This window comes from Rhopalosiphum maidis, chromosome 1 (assembly GCF_003676215.2).
Source record: "Rhopalosiphum maidis isolate BTI-1 chromosome 1, ASM367621v3, whole genome shotgun sequence".
NCBI classification, from domain to species: Eukaryota; Metazoa; Arthropoda; class Insecta; order Hemiptera; family Aphididae; genus Rhopalosiphum; species Rhopalosiphum maidis.
In genome coordinates this window covers 3,201,915-3,215,944 of record NC_040877.1, presented here as the reverse complement: position 1 = coordinate 3,215,944, position 14,030 = coordinate 3,201,915, and the positions used below count along the sequence as shown (strand labels likewise).

General features: G+C 29.2%; 1 protein-coding gene across 2 annotated transcripts in view; it reads right to left on the bottom strand.

Moving 5' to 3' along the window:
• LOC113548977 (protein CBFA2T1) overlaps positions 1–14,030 on the bottom strand; it is a 44,766-nt gene that overhangs the window by 10,893 nt on the left and 19,843 nt on the right. For both annotated transcript variants that reach the window (XM_026950102.1, XM_026950101.1), the window contains exons 3-7: positions 8,295–8,417; positions 7,021–7,154; positions 6,384–6,530; positions 3,319–3,795; positions 1,611–1,791 (exon numbers count right to left, since the gene is read on the bottom strand). In XM_026950102.1, the coding sequence (XP_026805903.1) occupies positions 1,611–1,791; positions 3,319–3,795; positions 6,384–6,530; positions 7,021–7,154; positions 8,295–8,417 (1,062 nt within the window). The remainder of the gene's footprint in view (positions 1–1,610; positions 1,792–3,318; positions 3,796–6,383; positions 6,531–7,020; positions 7,155–8,294; positions 8,418–14,030) is intronic.

The window sequence follows — 14,030 nt, the reverse complement described above, 5'->3', positions numbered from 1 at the left end:
TACAACAATTTTTTTTTTATTGATTTATTTGTAAATTCTATTATGTGTATTCGAATTTAAACCTATAAATATAGTTCTATGTAGGTTAAATTGTTGTTTGTTTTACACGTATCAATATCGTATTTATACTGTACTTGATGTGTGTATATGTTTTAATATTATTAACCATAATAACATTAAGCTGTTTTTCATATTAAAACAACTATAATAAAACAAAATAAATGAATAATTTATACACAAATTGACATAAACATTTTTCTATATTAACTGTATGTCAACTTTATTTTAACACTATATTATTATTTAGGTACAATTATATTATATATAAATTATTCTACGTACCAATAGTTTTTATATTTACAAAATTCATAATTTATATAATAAACATTATTTATATAGTTATTTTATTTTATTTGACAAAAAGAACGAAATATATATATTTATTTTATATTTACATAATAAACTTATAAGGTATGATGAGTTTAACACGTATTTATCGTTATGAAATATTATCGGTTGTTATATATAATAAAAATAGTTATAATATAAATAATAATTATTCAAAGAACATTGATTTATTTATGGATCTATTATAATAATCGATATAAAATTATTTTCTTTTGTAATTTATAATATTTAATTTATAAGATTATACATTTTTTTTAAAATTATTTATGTATAAAACGCGTGTCGGGTTATATTCAAAATATTATGTTAATAATAATGTTTTACAACAAAGTAATAAATAACAAATCGATATACGCAACGTAAGCTATCGCTTGGCCAATGCTTCGATACCTAATGGCAAAAGAGAAGCTAACGTTTACCGTGCACCAGTTGTGGAACAGCACTCACCATCAAACCCATATTGCTTACACAATGCAACACCTATATAGACAATAAAATCAAATACTCGATTAACTCGGCAAAATTCTCAGCTCTGGCACTTTTCCTCTCTCCGTTTTATCTTTCTTTCACTCTTTATGTCTATAATTATCATTTATCATCAATTAATAAATTTGGAATACAAGTAACCGAGTATAGAAAACAACGTTGGATTACCATTTTCGAAATTTATATTATGTAATAAATTATTAAAATTATTTTTAAACGTTACATGAATTTTATGTTAGCTAATATTTATCATAAATTTTAAACTACCGATTTGATGTGTTTATATTATCATTTTATTAGTATTATGTTACATCGCTTATAATAAAAGAAAATTTGTCGTTTAAAAAAATGTTTCAAAATGCAACTTTAATTAAAAATAGTGAAACATCAAGTTTAGGCAGTAAAAGTAGGTATCTACAAAAATATAAATAACATATTTACTATTTTTCAATACATTTTATAACTCATTTCGTGTTCTCGAGAAAACGAATTTAAGATCCAATTGTTTACAAGTGTGATTTGACTGAGTTATTATTTATTTAATATACATAAATCAATAAATAACAGAAAATGAAAACGTGACAATTATTAAACGACAGTATATTACAATATTTCTTAAATAATAATACTTATTATTAAATGAACGTAAAGCAAACACCATCGTCACAGAATGAAAACTAAAATTCCCTTTTCATGAGTTTAAAAATAATTCTTACCAGCTTTCTTTTTGATGATTTCGATCCTTTCTTCCGTATGTCGTACTGTCTGCGCTAAAATTTCTTCCGTCGACTTCTTTCTATTCCAGTCCGGAAAACTCGTCTCGGCCATGCCCCGCTCTTGGAGTATTCCCAATGCTTTTTTTGTCTTTTCCACCATACTTAATATACAGTTCAACATCTACATAATTCGGCATACGTTAATGTATTAAATAAAATATATAATAATATATATGACATTAAAAATATTGCAAAGTCAATTGATGTGAAACTAAACGCATTCTGAAGTTCTATAATTTACAGGAATGTATTTTTTTTATCCTGCGATTTATTTTAAATATATAGATAGTTAAGGTAGATGTCTTAAATGTAAAACCATACATAAAACCAAACCACCTTAGCATATAGATGAGGAGCTATCAACATTTAAAAAATAAATTAAAGTTGTCTTACATGGACGTTTTTTTACATTAAACAAACGTTCGGGAAAAACATTAATTTGAAATATTAATGATCTGGCAAGTATATTATGCATGCATACAGTTTTATATGTGGGCAATGGGTATAAAAAATAAATAGAATATTTTATGTAGATTGCATGTAATTAACCAAAAAATGCTCGGCCCATTTTTTCATCAATATTGTAGTTGTTCAAAATCTGATTTATGAAATGTTTAAATTATTGAAAATTTTTATATTATACTTAACTACTTAATAAGTGTCATGGAAAGTAACAAACTTCTGTTTTCAAATGAGAATCTCACTATTCGTAAATTATTTTATTATAATTATTATGTATAAATAAATTATGTATATCAAAGTTTTTAAAATATTATCCATTAAATAATTTACAGTAAAATAAGGGTTTCCATTTGAAAAGTAAAAATTATTTTTGCTATAAGAAACAACTTAATAATACTTAATAAGTACGGAACAATTTCAAGAATTTTACAATAAGGTCTTTAAAAATGGAGGCGAGCATACTTAGTGAATCATTCTGTATAATACGTATATTATATACTCTACAGCCGATACGACAATCCTCGTAGGTGTGAATTTGATATTGCGTTTGTACATTATCGAAACTCGTTTACACGATATATTGTTCAATAAAGTTTGAAACTATAGGTTTTCACAGTAACTTTATATAACTACATTGAAACTCTTTAGTTCTTATTTTAAAATAACCACAGTCCACAAGTGCAAACATAATATTGAAGAAGTGTTTAAATATTATTGTTTTGGACTAAAACTAAACAGAAATATCAAAGTAAAATACTAATAACTAGATTTGTAAAAATAATTTATTTGTAACTCTGCTTAGTTTATATTTTTCTAAATACTCTTTTCATATTTTATGTTTTCATTTTACTAAATTTTGGCGTGGACGCAAGTTGATTTCAACTCCAAACTACAAATCCTCAGTGTTTACGTTATTTTTTTTGTTGATATTTATCAATAATTTTGTTTTTGTTTCTTATATCTTAGAATTTGATATACTACAAGAATGGTTTTAATGGTTTAAGGTAGTAACTTATATATAATAGTATTTTTTTATGATGAACAAAATTTATTTAATTAATTGATAATTAGTGTGTAACCATATGTTATTTGGATTTAAACTGAGATATCTTAATGAAAGAAAGACGAGGACTCTGTTGGTAAACATATACTAAGGTGTAATGTAACTTACGCCGAATGTACTTACCACATGTATGTTCTTCCATTCATCCTCCACGTGACCTTTATGGTCTTCCGCTTCGCGTATATGCAGCAATGGCAGTATGTTGTACGGGTGCGATGGAGGTGGTGGCAGTGGTGGTGGTGGTGGTGGTTCCTGCGGATGAAGGTGCGGATGATGGTACATGAACGGTATGGCGTAGCCGAGATTCGGCCGCTTGACGCACGGCTGCTGGTACTCCAGGTCGGCCGCGTAACCACCGGTCTCGTAGTAGCTGTCAGCCGACAGGTAAGGTCGCTTATGGCCGTTTCCAATAATGCCGTTGTTGTTGTTACTGCTGCTGTTGCTGTTGTTGTTGTTTCCATTGGTGTTGTTGTTCTCGCGTGGCATAGGGGACGGCGGAGGGACTCGCTCCACTTGGTGAAAGATCTCTGACGGTTCGGTAGCCTGCGAATCTCGGTCTAAATACGCGTTCTCGTGCTGTTTCAGGTACTGGCTTAATGTCTGCAACAATTAATTATAAAATGTTGTTTTCGTTTTATGTCTACTAGTTATAACATTTTCACGAATTACGTGAAAACGAATTTATGATATTATTTTAAGATGCTATTGATAAGCTATAGGTTATAGGTATCATGTGCTTGCGGCATTAAAAATGACAGTTAAAAAACTTATTAATATTAATCTAGTAATATATTTTATAAAAATTGTCTGAGTGTAATAATTAGAAGATCAATTATTACATAATATATTTTTGATTTTGTAAAGGATTTCTTAAGGATTATTATCATTACTATAATATAGATTTTAATAAATTAGAAACTATCCACTCATTCAAATTTTACTTTAGATACATCAACATTTTCAACAAAATAATCTGCTTAAAAATTTACAGAAAAAAGAAATTGGCACTTAAGGCGTTCTTTAAATGGTAGAAATAATCTAACATTTGTTATTTTCTAAAACCTACTTAAAGTTGAGAAACCTAATTTATTTTACCAATGCAGCTTTTATTATATCATGCCAAATGAAAACAAAACGAATGGGATCTGTTTCAAAATGTTAATTATAATAAAAATAATGTTAAGGCGGTTAGGTTATGTTGTTGCTTCAAAATTATATCCTGAATGCACTTGACGTTTTTGATGATTTAACGTATTTTGGCGTGATACGATATTATACGGTGGCGTTATAAATGTACAAATCCACCAAACCCGAGTTTCGTAAAAATAAATATTTCTACGTTGGTTTACTGTACAATAATACGCGTGATAGGTATAGTGTATAACAATCACGCACCAATACAATGAGAAATCGAACGAGAAAACACAAAAAATGTTGACCTTGCGTTGACGAAAAAAAGCTATAATAATTTCCCCCTAACTACAAATAACCCATCAGTGACCTCGTTTATGTCCTTGCGAACATGAAAATTGCATACGGTTTTAAGCACCGACGACGATAAGGATTGCGCTTGCGCTTACGGAGTTATTTAAGCGACGCACGTGGAACATGTGCACCCACTCCCCTTGCAAAGTCACTGACCGTTTGGACGAAATTCATTAGAAGTAGCCCGAACAACGGCTGTTGCTGCAACACATGCGAAGTCGGTAATGGACGAGACACAACTACACATTAGAGGTTCATTTTTAACGGTATTTTTTCTTTTTTTTCGTACCCTCTCGTGGTTTTGGCTATCGCGTTGTCTTATAATAATAATAATATAATCTCGCTATAAAAACGACAGCAATTTTCGTCAGCTCGACCCGTCACGCAATCGAAAATGCCATTTCCGAGGCTCTTCCGTGAAGTCCACTAGATGATTATTATATATTGCTCTCTATATCTTAATTAAATCATTTAATGTTTCCCGGATAATATATTATATTATTATGAAGTATAAAATCAAATCAATTTTTTAAATAAAGTGAAATAAATTTAGGAGAAGTTGTTTTCAATTTATTTTTCAAAACGTTGAATATTTAAATGTATAGCTAATAATAATGTCCAATTATTGAACTATCAAAATATTGTTTGTTTGGACCGTTATATTATACTTAAATGTTTTTATTCATATACATACGATACTTTTTTACACATTATTAGTACATGTCACATAAACAATCTCAACGTGAAAAAATATATTTAAAATTATTCATATTGTTATTACAATTTTGATTTTGAAATCAAAAGTTGATATATTTTATAAGACTTAATACATAATACATAATAATGCAATAGAGTTATCATTCATTTATATTCTGAAATATACCTTAAGCTGTATGAGAGATATCACATCGGGAAATATATTATTATACATCAGGTATACTCATACAAGTTCGTATGGAAAACTATAATACATACGAGTAAAGTAACAATTATTCCTTTTTAAATTACCAACTCCGATATTTGTTTTACCGATGTAACTATCAGCCGCCGGCAACTTTCAAAAACCGTGACAGACGGCTTACACATTATAAAAGCATAAACCTTTGTTACTGTGATTAACAGTTTTGCTTAAACGTCCCGGCATGTTTAAGTTATTTACCAAATGATTTAGCAGGATTCTCAGAACTTGAAAACATAGATAAACCATTTGAGCAAAACAGAGAAACACAGTTTGTTTTTTTCTTATTAGTGAAAATAAAATCTAACAGTTAAAGTTTTAAAATAAGAAAAAAGTTTCCAGACAATTCATTTAAAATTGTATTACTAAAAACTGCGATTTCTTTTATCAATATTAAAATGATAAATAAAATATCATCAAATATTGTTTATCATTGGGTAAATAAATTCACCATAATTAATTAGAATCCCTAAATAAATTTTAAAAATAAAAATAACTGCTCTGGTCATGTTAAGTTAATTAACATTGAATCGTTTTTAAAGAAAGCCTTAAGTATACAATATATAATAATTTATTAACACTAGAAAAAGATATTTTGTTATTTTTGTATCATTTTGTTCATTTCATCCATTTATAAATATATGACTTATTATAATTATATATTATATATTATATATTTTGATTTATAATTATTATTATTTATTTGGTTTTAATATTTACTTAATATCATTGTAATGTTCTTTACCTGTTTATTGTTACGAGCCATTAACAACAGATCACGTTGTAGTGAAGGTAAGTGAGTCCTTAAAAACGGCAGTACAAATGGTCGTAATGGGAAATTTGTCATTTCTTGTATATTATGATGAAATTCTTCAACACTTATCAAATTATTCTGTAAAAATAAGCGACAGAATAAATATATTACAAATTATATTTTGATTACATTAAATAATTAAGCGAATACCGGTTTATCTATAGATCTAAGTGCTTTGTGTGTCGTATTTTTAAGAAAAACAAATAAGTTAAGAAATGTATTAATTTTCTGCCTTGTTTCTATATTATTATTTTTTTACTAATAATATGAATAACTTAGTTATTATAATAAAACATTAATATCATATAGGTGTATAATTTTTAAATATAATATATTTGTATTTTATCAAAGTTATACAGCAAAATATAAAACATCAATAATTGATAACAACATATAAATATCTAGTCATTCTAAGAATATAATACATTATGATTATGCAACTTAAGAAGTCTAAGTACAATAGTAACTAAATATCGGAGTATAATACTTTTTAAATTTTCTTGGATTATTTTATTTTATAGACTAAATTCATAGAAAAACGTAAAATGTAAATCGTTTGAGTACTTACCACTAGGGTAAAGATCTGACCCTTAACTCGTTCACTAGTCTGCGACGATATCTGTCCACTGAATTGCACCAGTGTAGTCAGAAACCTTTTGAGTTTAGAGTGATTCCTGAACGTGTCAGACGGTGGACTCGAACCTATATCGACAATAAAAGTAAACGTTTACTATAATAAATAGTATAATGACCTTATGGTTTATAGTTTTTAATTCATTCCTACTAAGTTAGACTCGGCAATTAGAAAAATATATTATATCTAACATAATTTAGTATAATATAATACAAATTTTCTTGACTAATACACTTATGCATTCGTACATTAGCAACCCGATTAGTGTACATCTCAATTAACATACTAATATTTATTAGATCATGTTAGTTTCATTTTTGTATTAGTACTTATATGATAGTCATTTAATGTGGAGAAACCTACGCCAATGTGAACTGTGGATACCTCAAAAAAAAAAATTTATGGCAGATTAAACATAGATTGGACTAAATAATTACATCACGGCCGACGGCTCACGCTTGTCATAGTACAAAAAGTTACATCATAAGGGTTAACAGTATTTACTTAAAAAAATAATATAATATATCCATTAAAAGGTACATACAATAACGCTTTAATATGAAATTATAGTGTAGTATAGAGTATTAGAGTTAGTGTTATAAATTAACTAGATATGTGTGTACTTAAGATACTGCATTTATATTTAAAAAAAATTCTAATTTTTAACTTTTTTCTTGTATCGCTGTACACATATTGTTTATTATACATTATTTAATTGATTAAAGAACCAATATCTAAATTAAATGTATTCAAAAAGATAATAGACCTTAATAAATGCATTTTAGATTTAACTAATAGGTGTAAACTGGTAAAGAATAATCAATGAAGTTGATACACGAGTCTCACATCAATTATTATTATATAATTTATATGTAAAAAACTTGTTTGTTTAATATTTATATAGACATTACCGGAAGAAAAAAATGCTTCAACAAATAATTTTTGAAAGCATGGTTGACATTTAAACACGTTTAAAAATTGTAAAGCAAATTGCTTTTAAGTAATACAATTATATAACAAAAAAAAAACAAAAATCAATTGAATAAATTAATGCGATGTGTATCTATGGATATAACTGAATTATTGGTATCACAGAATATAATATATTAGCATACAAAATATAATATACCCATTACTGTTATTAGGTTAGATCGGCGATGCAAATTACAATAATAATTTATCATTGTCCCATAAAACTCAATACGTACTTTCAGATTCAACGTCGATTCGCGTTGGTAACGGGTGCGTGGGGCTCAGCAAGTGTTCGCCCGATGAATCGCTAGTGGACGTTGACGAGAAGCCCGCGTCTTTGGATTTGATTTTTGATTTACCTAAATATAAAAAGGAATTGATAAAAAATAAAATCTGTAATCACTAATATACATAATAGGTATATTTATGTGTTATAATATTAATATTTAAAAATTTCCAAAATCGTGTACACTAACTATTGTATAAATTTAAGCATAATATTGATTATATAAATATAAATTTATAAGCGTAGTTTTATAGTATATAAAATACAGATGTATATACCGTTATATACGTATTATTCGTAGGTACATATAACCGTTTTTTTTTTAAAAAAAGCACAAAAGCCGCCGCTCGTCATCTGTATATATATATGTGTGTGTGTGTGTGTGTGTGTGTGTATAATATATTATATATATATGTACATCCACCAAAAGCCACGCCGGCTTTGCCCGCCCAGTACGTGTCCGAGTGTTCGTGACACGTCCATTAGCGAAATTCTGTTGTGTCATACACATAAACACACCGCCACACCGCCGACGCCATCGTTTCTGCGAGTTATTAGTTTTGGCTGCAACTCCTGCGGTTGATGTGCCGCTAGCTGCCGCCGAGCGTCGGCAACGGGAACGTGGTTCATCGGCGGCAGTGGTGGTGGAGGTAGTGTTGCAGGAGGTGGCGGTGGCGGTTGTGACGTGGGTTTCGCGCGGGCGTGTGGTAAAGGAAAATACGTCAGTGCGTGGGTGGGGGTGACATGTATATTCGCCCCGAAGAAGTTTTCGGGGCCTCAAGCTCGAGCTGCAAGTATGCGAGCGTTCCTGCGGTTCGTTTCTGGCGCAATACGCGACGTTTTCTTCCGTTGTTTAAATAATTATGTATGATAGGTAACAAACAACAGTATTAAAACATAATACATGTATAAAGGTACCCAAAATAAATCATATATGTGTTATATAACTATCTAGGTGAAATACCTTTTGTAAGTGAATTCAAAATTATATCACCAAGATAATTGTTAAGTAATAAGTACTTATGTCCTATACACCTACACTATTAATTTATCTTACACGGTTTAGCCCGTGAGAAATTAGATAGCGCCAGTGATTTATCCTGTTTTAAAATCCGTTAAATGTAACTACAAATATTTTTAACATATTAATTCGAGTAATTTAGATATATAATGAAATACTTATAAGTCAAAAATTAAATTAAATTATAATATAGGAATTTTATTTTCAGTAACCGATGACAACCCTATTAAAAAAAATAATCGTTTTTCGTGAGCTATGTTTGTGTGAGCCCGGCTTTAATATACGAAATTTAAAAATTTGCTTCAAGGTGCGCACCTAGCTCCTAGGATATAGGATTGACTATGTGCTAAATTTCAGAACCATGACTGCAAAAGATTTGATTATAGATCATATATACAGTACACACACACAAAAATAGTTTTAAAAAATGTATGGTTAAAAGTTAATGTTACAAACAGATAACTAACATAATTTTATCGGGAAAATATTACAATTATTTGATCAATATCTGAGTTGAAAATTATATTCCTTAAAAAACTACATGGAATATTTCTATTGTCTTATGAATATTTATAAAAAAAAGGCTTTTGATTATTAAATTGTATTAATTAATTAATTTATTATTAAAATATCCATTTGAGATTTGAGGATGAAATAATACTGCGATATAGTGATGTTTATGGACTGTATAAATGATTACATTAAACACACATAGATGACAATATTCTAAATACAGTCCCATATGTTCCGGCCTAAAATTAATGTGTTGAATTTGAATTCATATAGATGTATATAGAAGCTGCACTGCTGCAGGTGTGGTCTATAGAAATGTCTAATTAATAATTATTATTTTTATTTTTGTTCGCCGATGTTTATCTACTGCATAACACATTGCATCTGCGGAAAACGTACTCACTATAGAAATCCTTATTCATATCGCAATGTGCACAGGTGTTTGTGTGAGCGCGCATTAAAATTATTCGACAAACAACCCTCGACACTCCTAATTTTCACTTCCGACCGCCGACCGAAAATACCTTAAACTTTTAACCCCCGCTAATCACATACATAAATACATAATTTACTTGACGATCCATTTAACGTAATATACTCATTACTTCAAAAACTATTAATGTTTTTGAAAATATTTTCTTAATATAATTTTAATTCAGTAAAAAAAAATTTTCTAAAAAATACTTTTTACTATGTTTTATTATTATCATTTAAATTAATTAAATTCCAAAATTTGACTTTTACAAATTGAAGTAAGTACTCTAAATACTCTTTTGAAATATGAAAACGTATGTTATCATTAAAAAGAGTTGAAGAGCCCTTAAGGAATGATAACGATACAAAAAAAACAAGTAAGACATATAATATTTTTTCAAAATTGTTATTTTGTAACAACTTAAAATTATGTAAAAGAAAGATTTTCAAAAACATTTATGTTTTTTGAAATAATGAGTGTCTTATGTTAATAGATCATCCTGTGTATTATATTATGCTCATTATACAATACATATTACAGGGGCGTCATTTCACATTTTTTCATGGAATGCAAAACCAATATTGAAAATCTAAATACCAGTCACTCGCATGGTCGAGTCATTCCATGAATTTTTTTCAACACATTTTTTGTGTAAATGTAGATCATTTTATAGAAATTATAGTATAAAACAAAATAAATAACAATAATTTTGTTCATGGGATGCATTTGCATCCCACAAATGATGCCACTGGCATATTATAATTGTATATACGTCTTTCGACATGCATGGCGTGTCGACTTGAAATATAATATTTTGGTTTCGTAAACGACTTCTTGGAAAACATCAAAAATTCAAACACGGCATTCGAGTTTTTCAAACTCGTTAGAAATATAGGTACTCGTTTGTTTAAACTTTTTTATTCTTTTTCTGGTTAATTTACATTATAAGAGATTTTGTTCATATCATAATGTCTATTAAATAACTTGTTTGCCGAACTTGAATTTTTAATTTCCCAAGACATATTACATTTTTTATTAAGGTTTCAAACACAAAAAAATCGAAGTTAAATTCTCAAATATGTGTTTAGAAAAAAAAAACGTTTTTCTTATATTAATTTAATAATATTTAGATGCTCTTGGGTCAGTTAGAAAGTTCTCGAGTGACTATAAATATACGCTCACACGTTAAGCCACAGAACCCAGGTGCGTGCCATGTGGGCCGAAGGTCTAATAAATGTGTCCAACCAATCGAATATGAACTTCTCTTTTTCCCGGTGTTAGCTAAGAGGTTGCCGACGCCATCCCGGGTAATCTAAAATTGTACAAACAAATCCAAATTGGAACGTCGTAATTCTAGAGTAACTGATGCGAAAATGAGCAGTATAAACGATACCGGTACAATATTTAAGTCCACATAAATGCTGTGTTTTATAGGTATAATATCCTAATTTTAGATTACCTAGATAACTGATTTTAGTCGTAGGCTATAGGTGGAATTAGGTACTATTGTAGCAGTAGCACGAATAATTGTTCAACTTGATTTAAAATAATGTATTTTATTGACCATTTTTTTCTTTTTACGTAAAATATGGTTGAAGGCCGAACGGTTATGATTTAAATTTTACCCCAGAATAAATATGATTACTTTATGAAAATAATAGATTAACTATATACTTTTAGTCTTACTTAAAGGGAGTAGGTATTTCTTATTAATGATATAATTAAAAACGCGTGTATAATTAAAAAAATCCTAGTGTTGTAGAGTAGGTGTAACCTAATTATGTTATTGAGTTTATAACTAAAATTGATGTGTTGAACTTGAATTTAATGATGTATGTTAGCGTATATGATGAAAACCGATTTTGAGCGAAAGCTGTCAAATTTTTTGATAATCAAATGTTAACAAATATTTATATTTTTTTTTGGCGATTCCCGATGATTTTGAAATTTTTACTTTTGGATCTCAAAAGTATCAACTAAATCTAATTTGGTACCAGGACCTTTTTCTACTATAAGCGTTTTCAGATAAAAAAAACATACGTCATTGTAAAATCAATACATTTTTCACTTTTCTTAGAATCTAAAATTAAGTTAGTTAAGCATGTTTTTATAACTTACAAGAGTATGTATTTATAAATAATTATTTTAATTCTAAATAAATTAATAATTAAAAACAATTAATACTTATATAAGTTTTTAGATAATGTATTTATTACTTGTAGGTGTATACATACTTATATAAGTACTTCGTATTTAAATTAAGTTAAGTGTAATAAATGACTATGTATTGCGTTATTGTTGTTTTCTTTGAGAGTTAAACAAACTCTTTTTCTATACTTATTAAAAACATAGACTTGTGATCTTTGCATTTTCATTTGGCTTCAGTTCATTTAAGTAAAAGTTCAGCACTCTGGTGGTACATAGCAATAATTTATTTTGATTTTATACTTATTATCATAGTGATTACTCGGATATTGTCAAAACCATTTAATTTGAAATAATATATAGTTTTGAATTTTCAAACGTGAAGTGTTCTACGCACTCATTCTACCCCTCTTTCACACTCGTTAATTTTATCTCTCTCACATTTCTCTTCCCACACATTCGTCTTTCTCTCTCTTTCTCTCTCTCTCACCCAATTTCCCTCCGATTCTCCGACCACAATTTTCTCTCCGTAATCATAACTGTCAGTCAGCCTGTCTAAAGTTTGAAGCCGAAATTAACGGAGGAATTTTTCTCGTGGCGCACTGGCGGCAACGGGAATAAGCAGTTCAGAGTTGTTGATCCACGTAGTGCGGGGGGAAGTGCATTTATAGAGATAAGAACGGATACGTGCCTAGTAGTCGTTCGCAGGACTTGACACGGATCATGGCGTTTGTTTATTTTTCTAATGGCACTGGTAAACATATTATTGTTGACGTAACCCAGTGTGTTTTTATATGATAACACGACCGATGGTATAAATATATATATAAGCTCTCTTTCAGCAGTTTTCCAACGTAAATACATAATATGCGGATAAAAATCATCGAGAGACAAACTACAAAAACTAAATATATAATATTATACACACACTATAGTGACCCATACTATACCCACTCAATCACGCGCAGAAACATAAATAAACGTTTATGCATACAACATACTCGTACATACACTACGGCACATCGTATATGATATATCATAACGCACAATACGATATTTAAAAATAAATCAGCACAGCTGTTTCGCGACGATGACTACTCCAATTTCGTCTATCGTGAAATTAGCGTAAATCCGTTGACTTTACGACCTATATTAATTTATATTACCGTTTGGAATACGAATATATATATATATGTTCGGTGCATTATACCACCGCCACCGCCGCCGCCGCCGACACCATCGTGCAACAGAAGTTCCTAATCGATTCCTGTAAAAATTGGTTGCATCTGGGAAGTTAAAGTTAAGCTGTGACCGGTCGACCGATACCGTTAACGTGCACCTGAGCTCCATCACATTGCGAAATAACCCTATATATACCCGCCACCGCACCTAATCCCTTGCTATCCATTCAACCCCTCGCCGCTGGCACAAGCTGCTGCCACCGTTCCCGTCATCCTTCAACATTAATAACATATCCAGATACCATTATAATATATAATGTTTTATAAATGTATATATATATTATATATATT